The 18,775-nt window shown below is 53.6% G+C and overlaps 1 protein-coding gene across 1 annotated transcript; it reads right to left on the bottom strand.

Annotated features, from left to right (window-relative positions):
* Window positions 1-952: 952 nt before the first annotated feature.
* On the bottom strand, window positions 953-12,871 carry LOC127033303 (zinc finger protein RFP-like). The gene is made up of 7 exons (XM_050921284.1): window positions 11,844-12,871; window positions 9,228-9,323; window positions 8,538-8,768; window positions 5,740-5,762; window positions 4,893-5,008; window positions 2,647-2,706; window positions 953-1,679 (listed from the first exon to the last, which is right to left on the bottom strand). The coding sequence occupies exons 1-7, from the start codon at window positions 12,258-12,260 to the stop codon at window positions 1,168-1,170; spliced, it is 1,455 nt and encodes a 484-aa protein (XP_050777241.1). The 5' UTR covers window positions 12,261-12,871; the 3' UTR covers window positions 953-1,167.
* Between the last annotated feature and the right edge of the window lie 5,904 nt (window positions 12,872-18,775).

Genomic DNA, 18,775 nt, shown 5'->3' with positions numbered 1-18,775 from the left:
GTCACCAGGTATAAACCTAGGTAGCTCAAAAGGGTGGAAGATCACGAGTGTCAATGAAGCCCTCCTGTTGTAGGCCTCAGTGAACCATTGTTCCTCCATGTTCAACACTTTGTGTAACCTAATGTGTTAATAGCTGTAAAATGTAATGTCAGCAGCTAGTTTTTTGATTGTAACAGCCAGTTCCCTGCTGTAATACATTGAAGCTAGGCTAAAGCAAGTTTCAAGGCCGCTTTTAGATACAGCATACATGTCTCTGCAGCAGAAAGGGGGAGAGGGAGGGGGGAGACAAAGAAGTGTGTGAGAAGAGAATGCTGCAGCTGGACAGAAGAGGGAGGGGAAACGGGGGATTACTAGTCAGCGAGAAAAGTTCTCATGGATATAAAGGAACAGACTGCTTGTTTTAGATGTGTTTGATTTGAGGCATGAGTCTCCCTGCACCGCTTCGAGATCTCAAATAAACTTGGTTTGCTTCTCCACCCTGGTGTGTTTATTGGCGCGGCACACTGGGCGACGGACCCCTCCCCCCCCCCCCGGCTGTTGCTTAGCCTCAGGCACTTTGTGCCAGCAACACCTGCCTTCCCCAGTGCTGCCAATGTCAGGAGTTTAAAAAAAAATCATGAGATTGACACAATGATCCTTTTTTTAAGGTTATATAATTTTTTTGGTCATCTGCACCCATGTCCTCCTCCCTCCCCCTTTTGTGACAGTTACAGGGTTTCCAGCTGTCCTGTACTTACAGCGGAAGGTGACTTTCGCCCCTGCAACAGGAGCCCTGGCTGGGAGACCCCAGTGAGATCTAATCCCACAGATCTGTACAAACCGTTCCCGACTGCTGCTGCTTCTTCCCAAGCCTCCAAACCCTGATTGATTCATGCTGTGTCCCTGCCACCCCCACCCCTGCCTGTGCCCAGCCCGGCTGTTAGTTCTGCCCTCAGCCCAACTCCCACCCCCACCTCTGCCCCTCAGGGCCCCTCTGCTCCTCCTGCAGCCCCAGGGGTTCTTCCCCCCTCCCTCTCCCATCCCTGGGGCTGCAGGAATAGTGGGGGGCTTCTACACCTCACAGAGATGAGAAAGGGGCTGGGTAAACAGGAGTCCTCCAAGGTCATAGAGACTGGGGTCCATGAGGCTAGAGGGGCTGATTTCCGGTTCCCCCCTCTGCCATGTGTCTCAGGGACACAGTCTGAGCTGGGATCCCCCCACCCAGAGCCAGGGTCGGATTCTCTCCCTAGGGACGGAGCCCGGCGGGAAAGTGAAGATCGGGGCCTCGTCACCAGCACCGATAAATGTCACCTGCCCCCGGTCACAGTCCAGACAAACCTGGATCCTGCTGGGGACCCGGCTCAGGGGCAGGGGGGTCACAGGGGAGGTGAGAGCCTGGAACTGACCCCCCCAGCACTCCACAGCCCAGATCCCCCCCTCAGGGCTACGGCTGATCTCTCCCTTCCTCCCCACAGACACGCTGGCCACCCCCACAGCCCAGTATTGCCCGGCCCCCACCTCCACCTCCCAGCAATGTCTCCCCGAGGTGAATCCCTCACAGCCCAGCACACAGCCCCATAAGTCAAATCTCTCAGGGTTGTTGGGCAGATCCTGCTCTGTGTCTTCCCGTCTCACACTTTTCCGATCCTCAGACAGGACGAGTTCAGGATGAGCCGTGTCTGGATCCAGAGTCACATTCACTGAGGAGAGAGAATCAGAGCGTTAGGGGCAGAGCTCGGCCCTGGGGAAGGCTGGGACCATTTCTCACACTCCCCAGCAGCCCCGTCCTGGCTGGGACAGGCCTGGATCCCAGGGAGCTGCCTCTGTCCTGGGCACCTGAGACTCAGCAGGGATGTCACTGCAGTTCTTCAGTTGGTGTAATGGGACCCACTTCATTAGTTTTTTTATTTGCTTGCTGAGGCTTCAGCTCCCTGCTCCCTCTGTTGGGGATGCTCCATTCCCAGCATCAGAGACACAGCCAGGAAGGTTTTGGTGAGGAGGGAGCAGAGGAAGCAGGTACCAGCTTTGAACCCCAAAGCTAAGCTCCCTCCCTTAAATGCAGCCTCCACTCCCCAGCCAAAGTAAGAAGGGCCAGTTAAGAAAAGAGAGTAGGAGGTGGCATTGGGTGGGGTGGCCCCACTTCCAGGCCGGGGAACAGAGAGGAAGGTGCAGCATTGGGGAAGAGCTGCTTAAGAGCAGAGAGTAGGAAGTGGCATTGGGTGGGTAGCCCCATCCCTAGTCTAGAGAGAAGGGAGGAGTTAACAGCCTCACAGGGAGAGCATCTCCCCAATCCAGGAAGCAGGGAGCAGCTCCAATGGGAGAGCCCAGCCCTGCCCAGAGGAAAGGCAGGATGTTGGAGAAGAGCAATGGGGAGACCCCCTACACTTGGGTAAAGCAGAGGGTTCTGTCAGCGCTTAGGGCAGAGAGCTCTGTTCACAGGTTGCTCACAGAGAGTTTTTCTGTTCAGCAGCCTGGGCATGAACTCAGCACTAAGGTTGGTGTCAGGAGTGTTTGTGTGACTTCAGCGTGGGAGCTCCTCACTGTGCAGTGTGTTGTTTTAAGGGCTCTGTGTGTCATTCTCGGTATTCGTTTGGTTGGTAACTTTAGCTACAATCTCACAAAGACATTTTCTGATAATTTAAAGACAATCTCCAGCTACAATCTCACCTTGTCTGAATGTTCCTAGGGATCCTCCTCTTTTTGTCTCCAGTGCAGATGGCAGAGTGTCTGGAAGGGGGAAGGAGAAAGGAAATGAGATTTCAGGCTTTCATATTCATAAGTGTCCCCACTCTCAACTTCTAGAACTGTCTTTTAATTATGACAGAGAAACACACTGAGAAACTCAGATATTTAATATAAAAAGGTCTGAAATCATCTCTGTCCTCTCTCATTCAGACATCTCCCAGCAATGGAACCAACATCCTAGCAGCCTCACAACCATCCCAGGACAGACAATCTGTAAGTGAGATTTACTTTTACCCTCCTCATTCCCTCCCACCCTTCAAACTCCAGTTGGTTTGTCTCATTCACTTACTGCCTTTTCTCGTAACCTAGACCCAGAGCCTGCAAAGACTTTGGCATAAAAGTAACTTTATCCACTTGGGTCCCTTTGACACTAACGGGATGTTGAGAGTTTGCAAAATCCTGGCTCTAACTGTGAGCTGTTGGGTCTGTTTACTCAGTGTCTCTACAGAGAGCAGCACGATGGGGCCTCGTCCTCCACAGGCAGAAATAGAAATAATAGTAAAACCATTTTATAAATGTGGAAATTGAGGTGGGGGAAGATTAACAGAATGGGACAGATTCACCTGTACCAACAGGAGAGGGGTGACTCTGCTGTTCAGTGGCTGCAGGGGCTGGTGCAGACCTTGGCAGAGGATAAGGAAGTTCTGAAGCCAGCCAGAGCTACATCCCTATGACAATGGCCCCCATGTGTCTTGGCCAGGGAGCAGAATGTCAGAGGCCCAGCTTTACACTGCCCACGTCCCTCTGTCCTCCATCCACCCCCCTCCCTCTTCCACCCGCCCTCACCACCCCCACCCCATTCTCAGCCCTCTCAGGAACATGCCTTGTGCCTGCAGCTGCTGTGGAGGAGGCACAAGAGTCGCCTGTGCTGAAGGGATCCCTGACCATGACAGAAGGGCTTTCTCCTTCCCTCCAGCCCTTTTCTCCCAGACTAGCTGCCTTATGGAACCAGAGCCCAGTGATATACTGGGTCCACCTTTGAGAAATGTGCCCCATGGCTGGTGATGGGGTAATAGACGGAGAGGGCTCTGAGCTATAGTGAGTTCTTTGCCACGTAACTGGTTGTTGGGTCTTGCCAGAATGCTCGGTGTTCAACTGACCACCATATTTGGAGTGGGAAAGCAATTTCCCCCAAGTCAGATTGACAGAGAGCCTGGATTCTCTGTAACTTGTGTAGCGGGACAGTTACTCAGCTTCTGGGATAAAAGGAGGTAAAAGGTGAAAAGCAGCTGAGGTCGGCTGATTGGGGAGGTAGCCACAGCAGGGGCCACACCCAATTAAGCCACAGATGGCCCTGATAAAAGAACTGGGAACTAGGCAGGCAAGAGTCTAACTCCAGACCTGCCTGGAAGCACAAGGTACTTTAGATAGAGCAGTGCTGGGGAAGGGGAGGCAGAGCTGGGGGGCTCTGGTCTGGCAAGTCCCTAGGCTGAGGCCTTGCGAAGGACCAGGGATGGTACCAGGGCTGCAGCAGGTCCAACCTCCTTGCCCATGATGAGTGGCCATTGCACACTGCAGTCTTCCCCAGAGAAAGGGGGGTAGATGATGACTGGCAGTAACCCACTGAGGCAAGGTAGGCATAGAGGGTTGGGGTTCCCCTGGGAGGGGAGACCCAGAGTGTGGGGACAGTGCTGTGGCAGAACCCCAAGGTAAGAGGCATCGTGTTCCAGGAGGGAAATGGGGGCCTGGGGCAGGAGAGACACCACCCAGCAGGGGGTGCTGGGGAGCTGGAACGCTAATTCCCGGGATGACCAGGAGGACATTCCGCTGGTGAGTGCTCAACCTGTTACACTTGAAGTCTTTAAATCATGCTTTGAGGACTTCAGTAACTCAGCCAGAGGTTAGGGGTCAATTGCAGGAGTGGGTGGGCGAGATTCTGTGGCCTGCAATGTACAGAAGGCCAGACTGGATAATCATAATGGTTCCTTCTGGTGTTAGTCTTTGAGTCATTTCTTACTTTAAAAGTAATTGTCATGGCAAGGTAGGTTTCTGGTAGAAATAAAGGTTTAAATTAATCAATCTGAGTGTCTTGGACCCCAAGTATCTGGCATTCTCACTCAACAATTAAATAGAAGCATCATCTAACTGCGAACCAATTGATCAGCCATTCTCTTCCCTCAGTCTCAGAGGATCATCCCAATTTCCGTTCTTAGATCCCTCCTAGGTACCTTTGAACTTCCGCAGAGTCTCCAATAGCGCAATCGCTTTCTGGGAAAAACCACTGACTTGCTCTTCCAGTTCAGGAGAAATTTCCTCTGGCTGCTGGAACTTCCTCTTTTCACACCTGAAGAGAAACAATTTCACGTGATTATATTTCACTGTATGACTCATTATAAGTTCTGGCTAGTGAGTCGCTGCTCTAATGGGCCTGGAGTTAGAATTCCTCGACTTCTCCCAGCCTCAAAGCAAGTGCAACACAGCCCATGGCCGTACAACCTTCCCTTCAAAGGATTCATTAATATTCTTCAGCTCTGGTCTGGAGAAATCAGCTCTGGGGACAAAAGAAGAATTGAGTCTCCATGGCCAATTCACTCTTTGGCCTCCATGCTCTGAGGAACAGGAGCTTTCCAGGTGAAGTGCTGTATAAATCTGCCCTCTCGGAACTAGACAGACACCAACTCCCCACTCCCCAGCTCATTTCTCACAGGTCTCCAAACAGACCTCAGATGAGAAAGACTCTTGATCACTGCTGCCCTGGGCTGAATGGTAACCAGGGCCCTAGCAGTGACAGGTCCATATTCCATCTTCATAGTCCTGAGGCAGCCAGTCCCCAAGGGATCTGACATCTCTAGGAAATACTTGAGGTCAGTCTTTCCCAGTGAATGGAGAATTACAGAGTCTTCTGAGCAAGGGTGACAACCTCAGGATGAAGTTGATCAAAGAGATTTGTATCCAACAGGTGATCTTCCCCACACATTTTGCTGTAGAGCCCTGGAGAGATGCAGTGCTAACACCATCACCAAGCTCTTTTCCAGCATTGCGAAGTGTGAGGCGGAGTGAGAGAGAGACACGTACCTGCTCAAGGTGCTTTTGACATCCTAGAGGAGAGAGAGAAAAAAGAATCTCAGTCTCCTCTGAAACACAGGGGATCCCAGGAAAGGGATTTAGGAAGTATGGGGGAAAAGAGGCCCTGCCTGGCCCCAAGGACATGGATTCCCTGAGCTAATGGGGCTTTTCCATCTCCCCTATCTCTGTGTCCATGACACTGGAAAAAATAATAGTCACACACATGTCAGCATTGCACATGCTGAGTTACAATGAGAGCCAGAAAACAGAGCTGTAAACAGGGGAGTTTGAGTGGGAGTTTGGGGGAAGACTAGGAAAACCAGGCAGAGGAAAAGACCAGCTAGTGAAGGGGGTGTGTGGTGTTCTGGCAGTGTTGTGGTGCTCATTGGGGGTTTCTTTGCTGTGAGTGGTGGTGTTTTGGTTTGGTTTGTGTTTCCCGGACTAACAGGACTTAGATGGGAAGGCTATGACAGATACAGAGGTAGCAGTGGTAGTGACCCAAGTAGTGGAAGACAACGAAGATGACTGGATGCGGAAGCTGTGGTATGTACATGATCCTGCAGGGAGTACCTGAAAAGAGTTTTGTATGCATGAAGTGCTACCTGATAGAGCTGATGGAAGAAAAGATCCAAGGACTGGAGATGCAGGTGGAAACTCTGAGTGTAGAAGGGGGTTCGAGCTGATGATGGAGCAAAGACATGAGGTGGCTGAAGGGAAAAGCTCAGACTTGCAGAGGGAAGCAGGACCAAAGAATTCTGAGGAGAGACTGCTGGGTGAGGAAAGTGGACGGTGGAGGCATGTGACTAAGAGAACCAGGCAGAGGAAAAGACGGTCCAGTGAAGGAGCAATAGAGCTCAGGAACAGGTTTGTGGAGTTGCACAATGAAGAAGGGGCAGAGCACTTGGTCGCTGAAGGTGAGACGGCAAGGAAGAAAAGAAGAGCAGCTAGTCCTACTGGAAGAGGAGAAGAGTCCATGGAGATACCACCACCACCACCACCACCAAATATGAGCCCCAGAAGGATACGGGATGAGTTGCAGAGGATTTCAAGGGAAAATAGGAATCAAGAGGACTTGCAGCCAGAGGGAACAGGGGATAGACTGGAGAATCACACTGTCACCAGGAAAAGGCAGGTCTACATGGTTGAGGACTCCTTACTGAGAAGAATAGACAGGCCTGCAACTAGAGCTGATGCGGAGAACAGAAGGGTGTGCTGTCTGCCGGGTGCTAAGATATGGGATGTGGACCTGAAGCTGAAGAGGATCCTAACGGGAGCGGGAAAGAATCTGTTGATTGTCCTTCATGTGGGAACAAATGATACGGCTAGATATCAGGGGTACGCAACCTACGGCATGCGTGACAAAGGCAGCACACGAGCTGATTTTCAGTGGCACTCACACTGCCTAAGTCCTGGCCAGCGGTTGGCGGGGCCTCTGCATTTTAATTTAATTTTAAATGAAGCTTCTTAAACATTTAAAAAACCTTATTTACTTTACATACAGCAATAGTTTAGTTACATATTATAATTTATACATAAACAAGTATACATCTATTGGGGGGCCTGCTCAAAAATTTTTTACTGATAGGGGTGCGCGATCAAAAAAGTTTGGAGGCCACTGATCTACGCTACCCTTCCTCCTTATGTCCATTCTCCTACCCACAGCTGTATCCTTTCTTACTTCATTTTCTTCCCTCTCAATGTTAAAATCCGGCATGGAGATTACCTGGACATCTCCCAACCATCTCCCCCAAATTCCTAGTTTAAAGCTCTCTTAATCAGTTGTGCCAGCCTCCATCCAAGAAGTTATTTCCCTCCCTACACAGGTGAAGTCCATCCCGAGAGAACAGTCCTCTCTGTCCATGAATGCCTCCCAGTGACCATACATCTCAAAGCCCTCCTTATAGCACCACTGCCTGAGCCATCTGTTGATCATCATAATCTTGTCACACTTTTGTTGCCCTTCTCTAGGAACAGGCAGAATCCCACTAAAGATCTCCTGAGCCTCGATCTCCTTAAGCATCTTCTCCAGCCTGGTATAGTCTCCCTTGATACGTTCCCGCGAGAATCTAGCCCAGGGGTCGGCAATCTTTCAGAAGTGGTGTGTCGGGTCTTCATTTATTCACTCTAATTTAAGGTTTCAGGTGCCGGTAATACATTTTGAAGTTTTTAGATTTTTAGGTCTCTTTCTATAAGTCTATAATATTTAACTAAACTATTGTTGTATGTAAAGTAAATAAGTTTTTTAAATGTTAAAGAAGCTTCATTTAAAATTAAATTAAAATGCAGAGTCCCCCGGACTGGTGGCCAGGACCCAGGCAGCATGAGTGCCACTGAAAATCAACTTGTGTGCCGCCATTGGCACACGTGCCATAGGTTGCCTATGCCTGGACTAGATGATCATAATGGTCCCTTCTGAACTTAAAGTCTATGACTCTGCTGGACTTCAGTGCTTATGATTCAGCAGCCCTTCCTTCCATGTGTGGGGATCTGGCATGTTTCTAGTGATAGATGCTGGTTTCCAGTTGCCCTTGGGGGTGATCAACCACATGCCCTACCTCCACTCCAAACCTTCACCCAATGCCACACCCCAGCCCAACTCTTCCCACTCCTACTCCACCCCCACCCTGCCTCTTGTTCACATCCTCTCTGGAGCACACTCCCTCCCAGCCTCTCCTGCACACAGTGGAACAGCTGATCGCAGCAGGAAGGAGGGGGAGGTGTTGATTGGCAGGGCTGCCAGCATGTGGCACTGAGCGGGGAAGTTGGCTGCCCTGGAGCACTCACCTGCATTTCTCATTCAGTCTCACCTGCAGGAATTCACTTGCTGGCTTCTGACAATTCCCCTCCATCTCACTGATCAGCTCACTGAGATGGGAAATCTGCTCGGAGAATTTACTGATATTTTCATTCTGGATCCTCACAATCTCCTCATCCAGCTTTTCCAGATGGGCCAGCAAGAGTCTCTCTTGTTCCTCCAGGAACTGCTGCAGTTGCTGAAATTCAGACACAATCTTCTGCCTCTCGGTTTGTGTTTGTTTCTGTACGAAAATAGGGCAAGGGCTAGTCAGGGATATGGATGGAGCCTGGGGTCCTTTCATAGAGAGCAGAGTGTGCAGGAGGGAGAATTTCTTTGACAATAATGTTTGTGACATTTGACTCTACCCTGTGTGTGCTAGGCAAGAAATTCTCTCACACTTTCCCCTTTGGCCTCTGTATCGCTCTGAAGTGGATGTTTCCATGCTTGTCATGGTCAGCATCTTCTGTTATTTATGGTCTCTGGAAATTAAGACACAGAGCAGCAGGAGACAGGACTCAGCACTATACTGACAGAGATGCCAGGGGAAGCTAAGGGCTCATCTACACACGAATCTAACCCAGCAATCCGTGATCATGGAGAAACACACACAAGCCCATGTTCACATAGGCCACACAGGAGTCTGCCTCCAAAGAGACCTCCCACTGTCACTCCCTGCTGGTTCATAACTACAGGCACCTACCAGATACTCCTGGCTATTCCTCTCTCCAGTCACTTTCAATCCCAGCAGCTTTTCTCTCTCTTCCCTCAGAGTCTTCAAATGGGCCTGGATTCTTTCCTGAAGAAACAGAAATGATTTGGGAAGTTTCATCTGGATAGTTGAAAGGTGCTTCGAAGTGGGTGTTTTTCCACCCGAAACCCAAGATGACTGTGGTTCTAATCACTTTGTGACATCAGTGCCACCAAGGAGATGAAACCTCATTAATGGAGAGTGGGAGCATGTCACATTCAGACTCGTTACCAATTCTGGTTCAGTGTTTTTAGTAATTAGCAAGAGATCTCAATTATACTCAAGCTTTACTGGTATTTGTGAACTGATTAATGGTACAGAGCATAACAGGGCACTGGAGTCACATGGGGGTGAATCAATAAACCTGTTTTGTAGAAGGTTTAACAAACAAAGTGATACAAATTCCAGAAGCCACCAGGGTTTAAATAGGGGCTGGGATTTCAGCCCTGAAGCCCTGGGGCTGCATTGGTTTGAGAGAGCTGGTCTAAGCACCAGGAAAAAGCCCATGAGACGTCGGGAGGCCATTCATCTGGTTTGAAGCTGCACTGACCCAGTTTTGTGGAGCACTATCCCTGTCTGGTAGGGACCCAGCACTGGACGTGGCTTTGTCTGGTGCAAAAGGGAAAGGAGGAGACTGAGGATGCAGGAGGGCACCTGTGAGGGTGGGGGCAGGGTTGGGGGTGGCACCTTCATGCAGAATGATGCAGGTGGGTGGCACGCTGGAAAAACTGGTGGTGGGCCCAGGCAGAGTGATTGATGCTGGTGAGGACAGGCCCATGCAGGCAGGCGTGGCCATGTTGTATGTTCTAGGGATGCCTCAGTGACCTCCCTAATTAGACATGATGTAGATTTGTATAAAGGACGGGTTGGAGTTTGCCCCAGTGCTGTCCTAACCCCTTTCCGTGGCAATGCCCCCTGGGCAGGTACCCCACAGTCCCATTCCCTGGTAAAGATCCCAGAAGCAGTGCATTCTGGGAGATTTCAAAAGGCTGCCTGGTGGGACTAATAGAAGCACTCTGACTGGTCCTTGCCCACGTACACAACAGAACAGGTCAGACTGGCACCGGTCAGCTCCAGCCTGGGGTTAGTATTGCTGCAACCCAGTCTAATCTCAGTGGTACTTGGCATGGACCTGAGCTGTCTGGAGCCCTTTTGTGTGCGGACTGAAGGTGCTCAGGGTCCCACACAGTGTTTAGCCCAGTGATCTCCTCTAGTGCAGGCCGGCAGCATCTGAGTTTAATTCCTCATGAAGGAACATAGGAGTTCAGAATCCCCGTGGGAAACCTCCTCTCCCTGCTGGGCCTGGGACCTTTATCAAGGCGTCTCTCCCTCCTAATGGAGACACTTCATCACTGGTGGGGCTGATGCTAAGATAGCAGCATGGCAAAGTGTTTTGGGTCTTGGACTGGGTCTGGGGAGATCTGGGTTTTATGCTAAGCTCTGTCACTGACATGCTGGGTGACTGTGGGCAACTCACTGCCTCACGCTGTGCCTCATTTCCCTTCCCACCTTTTGTATAGCTAGACCAGTGGTTACCTATTGGTCGACTGCGATCAGCTAGTCGATCCTGGTGATTCTCCCAGTCAATCACAATCTCTGGCAGCGCAACGGGATTGCCTGCTGCGGGATTGCCTGCTGCTGCTAAGGCAGGCTTCCTGCCTACCCCAGCTGTACGGCACTCCCAGAAGCAGCCAGCATGTCCCTGCAGCCTTGGGTGAGGGTAGAGTTCTCTGCATGGGCTCTGGCCTGCAAGCACCACCCCTGCAGCTCCCAGGCCGGGAATAGGAAACTGTGGCCAATGGGAGTTGCGGGAGCAGTGCTTGCAGAGAGGGGGCAGTGAGCAGAGCCACATGCCTCTCCCAGGGGCCACGAGGGTGTGTTGGCCCCTTCTGGGAGTGGCATAGGCTTGGGACAGGCAGGGATCCTGCCTTAGCCCTGCTGCACTGCCAACTGTGAACCGCCTGAGGTAAATCAGTGCCGCCCAGCTGGAGCCAGCACCCCATATCCCTTCCTTCATCCAGCACCTCATACCACCTCCTGCACCCTGTATTCCCTCCTACTGCCTGTTCCAGCCCTGACCCTCCTCCCAGAGCCAGCACCACATATCCCCTCCTTCACCCCAACACTCTGCCCCAGCCTGGACCCCTGTCCTGCACCCAACCACCCTCCCAGAGCTTACACTCCTCAGCCCCTCCAGCATCCCAACCTCCTGCACCAGGCTCAGCGCTGAGCCCCCTCCCACACTGCAAACCCCTCAGCCCCAGCCCAGAGCCTGCATCCCCACGTGTACCCCAACCTCCTGTTCCAGACCAGTGAAAGTGGGGCTTTGGGGTGGGGGGAAGAGGAGGGGCCTTGGAGAAGGGCTGGGGTAGATCCTACTTTCAAAATTTGATATTTTGCCTCTGTTATCACACTGCTAGATCATTAATTTTGTTACAGCATCTCCGGTACAATGAAGACTTTACAGGCTGAATGATGATTCATACCCCTGACAGGGAACTCTCCGTGAAATTAGCCTGTAATTAAAACCCAAAGGTTAACCCATTGAATTTTACAGCAATTCCCTACCTTGTACTCCTGGGCAGCCTCCTGTATGGGAAGCACCCTGTGAGCGCGGTGAGCCCGGGATCTGTCGCACACCACACAGATGGGGGTTTGATCCTCTTCACAGAACAGTTTCAGAGCCTCTTGGTGTTCCCCACACACCCCATCCCCTCCTGCTCCCTTTGCTGCCTGTAAACTCAGCCGCTTGACGAGTTCTACGACATTTGCCAGCTGCCTGTTGGGCCTGAGGTTTCCCTGTTGCACAGTTTCTCTGCACTGAGGGCAGGAGGCGGCTGTATCGGATCCCTCCCAGCACTGGCTGATGCAGGCTCGGCAGAAATTGTGCCCACACTCCAGAGTGACAGGTTCTGTGAAATACTCCAGACAGACGGGACATCTCGCTTCCTCCTGGAGACTTTCCAGGGGGCTCTCTGCAGCCATGGCTCCCTCTGGGCAGTTTGTAACAGGCTTTGTTTCAAATTCCTGAATTCAAACTGTGCCCCGCCTGCAGCAGCAAGGGGGTGGTTCCTTGCCTGAAAATGCCTCAGGCTGTTTGCTGAGCGGGAAGGACCCAACCAACTTCACCCTTGGAGGCTTTAGTGTAAAAATGTACAATCACACCGGTGACAGGGAACTTTCAGTGAAATCAGCCTGTAATTAAAACCCCGAAGGGCTCCTGGCCTGTAATCAGCCCCTGAGCTGGTGGGGAGGGTCACTGAGACAGCCCCCTGTGAGGATGAGCCTGCAGGAGCAGGAGCTGGGTGTCAGGAGTGATAGTCAGGCTGGGCAGAATTTTGTTTATAATATATAATTTTGACAGATAAACTTTATTTTAAGCAATTTTTATATTTATTGATTTAAACTTTCACAGCGGCACAACAATCTGGGTTTTAAGCATTTCATTGCAATTAAAATGTTCACAGTTGTGGGAAATTATGGGGGGATCAGACAATATTTTGGTCAGACCAGAACTATTTAATAACACTGGACACTGAGTGTCAAAATGTTGAAGCTTTAGACCTGTTAAAATTGTCTGTGAGCAGGTAAATTTCCTCCGACCCCCCAGCAGCTCCCCCAGGGCAGTAACCCAGTGCCTCCCCCCCACCACCACACGGACCGAGGCTGAAAGTCCATCTGATGGCAGATCAGAGGCCTGTGGAATGTGCTGGGATCTCAGCCTGGGCCCTAATGGGGCAGGTGCCCCTGTAACGCGACTACACTCAGCAAGGCCTGCCCCCATTTTCTCCCTGTTTGTCAGTCCTGGCAGAGAGACCAGGGACTGTGGAGAGACCAAGCTCCTGTCCTCCAGGTAAGGGCTGGGACCCAATGGCAGAGGGCAGCAGATGTGCAGGGAGCTCACATTAGGGCCTGCAGGTGTGGGATAAACAGAGACCTCTCAGGCCACTTGCCCATTGCGGCTGCAGGAGGGAATGTCAGGACTGACTGAGGAGGCCTGGGGCAGTCTGGGAAGCCGCCATCAGGGACAAGGAGAGGGAATTTAGCTGTGGCGGGGGAGCCATGCTGGGCAGAGATGCTGCTGCGGATCCAGCTAGTTACCTGGGTCCAGTGTTGCAGCAGTTTAACAACATGATTAATAGATATTGCAGCTCAGCGGAGTGAAGTGCTGATCTTTTGTTGGTCTCCGTGGGGCTTGAGATTTGCAGGCATCATTCAAACACCTTTCCCCTGCTGCTGTCTCAGGTACCTGGGTCTTCACTCAGCATTGCAAAGCAGAGCAGATTCAATGCTTTGGTTCAGGGTTACTTACAGGAAGGAAAAGGACTGGAATGGTACATATCGTACCTGTCATTTCTCTCCCCGTGCCCTGGGATGTACTGTGTTCAGCTGGTTACTTAGAGACATTCAGTTAGCCAGCTGGGGTGGTATTTTTGTGCTCTGCCCCTTTCTCAGTAAATTGGGATTTTTCAGGATCAGGACACTGACTCACAAGCTTTCTAGGTCTACTTGCTCAGCGTCTGCTCAGAGCGCAGCACCATGAGGCCCTCGTCCTCCATAGACTGTAATGCGAAGAGACACAGAGGCATTGTATAGATGGGGAAACTGAGGCAGAGAGAGGGGTGGTTCAGTCGGCCCCCTATTCAGTGACTGCAAGGGCCAGTGCAGACCTTAGCAGCAGCCAGGCAAATCCTGAGCTCCAGCCAGAGCCGCATCGCTGCTTTAATGGTCCTAAGGAGCTTTGCCAGGGTGCAGAATATAAGAGATGCAGCTTCATCCTGGTCACACCCCTCTAATCCTTTCCACCCCTCCCTCCTCCAGCCTGTCTATGCCTCAACCCCTCTTCCTCCCTCCCCTCCCAGGAGCGCTCCCTATGCCTGCAGCTGCTGGGGAAGAGGCACAAACAACCGTTCTAGCCGGCACAGAAGCCAGAGCACACTGAGGGGCTGAATCCAAATGTCAAGAATCTCTTTTAATTTAGGGTCCTAATTTGGGTACTGACCTAAGTGCTTAGGGGGCTGGTTCTCCAAGGAGCTGGGCACCCGCAGCACCCACTGACTCCAGTTCCTGCTGTGGACACAGATGGAACACGTGCCCTGGAGTCCCGTATTTTGAAGAGGTATTTCAAGACATACAGAATTAGGCCATTGTTTAAAATTTAGGCCTTACCGATTTGCCCATTGTGATGTTATTGAAATGAACTGTGACCGTAGAGATCATTGTTGCAACCAAGGTCCTAGAGTTGCACCAAATATTATACAAAGGAGGTCAAGTAAGATGTCCATGAAAAGGTTGTAATTTGCTGGTTATGGTTATGCTGTCTGTATGTGTGTATCATTTTGGTATTTGAAGATATGAATAGTGGCTATCTGCTTGTTTCTCAATGCGTTTAATTTTAAGTAGCATCAGTGAAGCATTTGGTCAGCTTCTTGAGAAAGGACTATTCTGAGTAAGTGCCAAATCAAGAAACACTTAACTGACAGTGGACTTTGGGAGACTCCAATCCACTTCTGAGGAACCTTCCTGGGAATGGAAAGGGGGAAGCAGCCTAAGAAAAAAGACTATTCAGGGACAGTAAAGGCTGCAGGGTAAGAATTAGGGAAAACAAGCAAAGCAGTGAAACGGAACGCCAGGCATCAGCAGAGATCAGAAGGGATTTTACAAATGTAACGACGGAAACAGTGACCGCTCCAGATTCGCGACTTTGGCTGCACCGAGCATGCGCAGATGAACTGAGCATGCGCAGTAACCTTTGCTGTCGCCGCTGCCCTCTCTCTGCCCTCACTTCTGCGTACGATTTGCTGCCTCCTCTTTGGGGGGGGTTTAAAAGCACCAAGGGGGGCAAATCGCAGCGGGGGGGGCTGCCAGGGTCTGAGCAGGGGGCAAAAATTTACTGGCCAGGGGGGATCAAACTGCTGTAGGTAGCGGCGGGAGAGGGGCTGAAGGGGGAAAATCGGGGGTGGGGGGTGGTAGCCGGGGTTAAGCCCGGGGGGGGAGACGCTGCCAGACCCTGTGCGGGGACAAACCCCCCGTTTAAGGAGGGGAAGAGGGGGGAACAGCGACCCCTGGGGATGAGCCATCCGCTGTGCTCGAAAATCTGGGGGTGTTGGGTGTTGTAGGGGGTGCAGAGGCTGTTTTCGTTCTGCTCCCAGGACGCTGCATGTCAGCCCCGGAGCAGGGGGCGGGTTCCTGGGGCTGGGTCTTAAAGGCACAGACCTCCCAATTCCTACATTGTCAAAGCTCAGACACCGCAGCTCCTCTCTGTCTCACACAAGTGTTGCAGGGCTGTTACTGCTCCAGCCAGGAGGCTGAATGCAGTGAAATATTGTACAGACGCCCCCTCCCTCCCTCAAACTCTGCCTCTCACGTTTTGACTTTGTAAAAGTGTCTCTGTCAGTTTCTATGTCTGTATGAAATCACTGCAGCTTCTTTCTCTTACACAACGTGCTGAGTTGCTAACTCCCTCCCAGAGCCCACGTGTCTGCACCCCCTGCTATACCCCAGGTCAGAGCCTGCACCCCTCACTCAAACACCCAGCCCAGTACAAGGGCACTGTTTACAACCCGGGAGCTGCCAGACGGGCACTGTCCAGCCCAGCCCTGTGCTGCCATCCTGCTGCTTCCCCTTTGGTGTGGGCCCATGCTGCACCATGCTACCCACCTGCCCAGCACCCCTCTGGCTCCCTACGCCCAGTGCCACACCACCCAGAGACCCCTCCACACACTCCTGCCCAGCACCCCTCTGACTCACTACGCCCAGTACCACACCACCCAGAGACCCCCCCACACTCCTGCACAGCACCCCTCTGACTCCCTACGCCCAGTGCCACACCATCCAGAGACCCCCCACACACACACCCCTGCCCAGCACCCCTCTGGTTCCCTACACCCAGTGCCACACTACCCAGAGACCCCTCCACACACTCCTGCCCAGCACCCTTCTGGCTCCCTACGCCCAGTGCCACACTACCCAGAGACCCCCCCACAGCCCTGCCCAGCACCCCTCTGGCTCCTTACGCCCAGTGCCACACCACCCAGAGACCCCTCCACACACTCCTGCCCAGCACCCCTCTGACTCCCTACGCCCAGTGCCACACCATCCAGAGACCCCACACACACACACACCCCTGCCCAGCACCTCTCTGGCTCCCTATGCCTAGTGCCACACCACCCAGAGACCCCTCCACGCACCCCTCTGACTACCTATGCCCAGTGCCAAAACACCTAGAGACACCTCCACACACTCCTGCCCAGTACCCCTCTGACTCCCCTACGCCCAGTGGCCACACCACCCAGAGACCCACACACACACACACCCCTGCCCAGCACCCCTCTGCCTACGTACGCCCAGTGCCACACCACCCAGAGACCCTCCACACACTCCTGCCCAGCACCCCTCTGACTCCCTACGCCCAGTACCACACCACCCAGAGACCCCCCCACACTCCTGCACAGCACCCCTCTGACTCCCTACGCCCAGTGCCACACCATCCAGAGACCCCCCACACACACACCCCTGCCCAGCACCCCTCTGGTTCCCTACACCCAGTGCCACACTACCCAGAGACCCCTCCACACACTCCTGCCCAGCACCCTTCTGGCTCCCTACGCCCAGTGCCACACTACCCAGAGACCCCCCACAGCCCTGCCCAGCACCCCTCTGACTCCTTACGCCCAGTGCCACACCACCCAGAGACCCCTCCACACACTCCTGCCCAGCACCCCTCTGACTCCCTACACCCAGTGCCACACCATCCAGAGACCCCACACACACACACACCCCTGCCCAGCACCTCTCTGGCTCCCTACGCCTAGTGCCACACCACCCAGAGACCCCTCCACGCACCCCTCTGACTACCTATGCCCAGTGCCAAAACACCTAGAGACACCTCCACACACTCCTGCCCAGTACCCCTCTGACTCCCTACGCCCAGTGCCACACCACCCAGAGACCCACACACACACACACCCCTGCCCAGCACCCCTCTGCCTACGTACGCCCAGTGCCACACCACCCAGAGACCCCTCCACACACTCCTGCCCAGCACCCCTCTGACTCACTACGCCCAGTACCACACCACCCAGAGACCCCCCCACACTCCTGCACAGCACCCCTCTGACTCCCTACGCCCAGTGCCACACCATCCAGAGACCCCCCACACACACACCCCTGCCCAGCACCCCTCTGGTTCCCTACACCCAGTGCCACACTACCCAGAGACCCCTCCACACACTCCTGCCCAGCACCCTTCTGGCTCCCTACGCCCAGTGCCACACTACCCAGAGACCCCCCCCACAGCCCTGCCCAGCACCCCTCTGGCTCCTTACGCCCAGTGCCACACCACCCAGAGACCCCTCCACACACTCCTGCCCAGCACCCCTCTGACTCCCTACGCCCAGTGCCACACCATCCAGAGACCCCACACACACACACACCCCTGCCCAGCACCTCTCTGGCTCCCTACGCCTAGTGCCACACCACCCAGAGACCCCTCCACGCACCCCTCTGACTACCTATGCCCAGTGCCAAAACACCTAGAGACACCTCCACACACTCCTGCCCAGTACCCCTCTGACTCCCTACGCCCAGTGCCACACCACCCAGAGACCCACACACACACACACCCCTGCCCAGCACCCCTCTGCCTACGTACGCCCAGTGCCACACCACCCAGAGACCCCTCCACACACTCCTGCCCAGCACCCCTCTGACTCACTACGCCCAGTACCACACCACCCAGAGACCCCCCCACACTCCTGCACAGCACCCCTCTGACTCCCTACGCCCAGTGCCACACCATCCAGAGACCCCCCACACACACACCCCTGCCCAGCACCCCTCTGGTTCCCTACACCCAGTGCCACACTACCCAGAGACCCCTCCACACACTCCTGCCCAGCACCCTTCTGGCTCCCTACGCCCAGTGCCACACTACCCAGAGACCCCCCCACAGCCCTGCCCAGCACCCCTCTGACTCCTTACGCCCAGTGCCACACCACCCAGAGACCCCTCCACACACTCCTGCCCAGCACCCCTCTGACTCCCTACACCCAGTGCCACACCATCCAGAGACCCACACACACACACACACCCCTGCCCAGCACCTCTCTGGCTCCCTACGCCTAGTGCCACACCACCCAGAGACCCCTCCACGCACCCCTCTGACTACCTATGCCCAGTGCCAAAACACCTAGAGACACCTCCACACACTCCTGCCCAGTACCCCTCTGACTCCCTACGCCCAGTGCCACACCACCCAGAGACCCACACACACACACACCCCTGCCCAGCACCCCTCTGCCTACGTACGCCCAGTGCCACACCACCCAGAGACCCCTCCACACACTCCTGCCCAGCACCCCTCTGACTCACTACGCCCAGTACCACACCACCCAGAGACCCCCCCACACTCCTGCACAGCACCCCTCTGACTCCCTACGCCCAGTGCCACACCATCCAGAGACCCCCCACACACACACCCCTGCCCAGCACCCCTCTGG

Source organism: Gopherus flavomarginatus, chromosome 12, assembly GCF_025201925.1.
Source record: "Gopherus flavomarginatus isolate rGopFla2 chromosome 12, rGopFla2.mat.asm, whole genome shotgun sequence".
Taxonomy (NCBI): Eukaryota; Metazoa; Chordata; order Testudines; family Testudinidae; genus Gopherus; species Gopherus flavomarginatus.
Note: the sequence above shows the minus strand (reverse complement) of the source record. Positions and strands in the feature narration are given on the sequence as shown.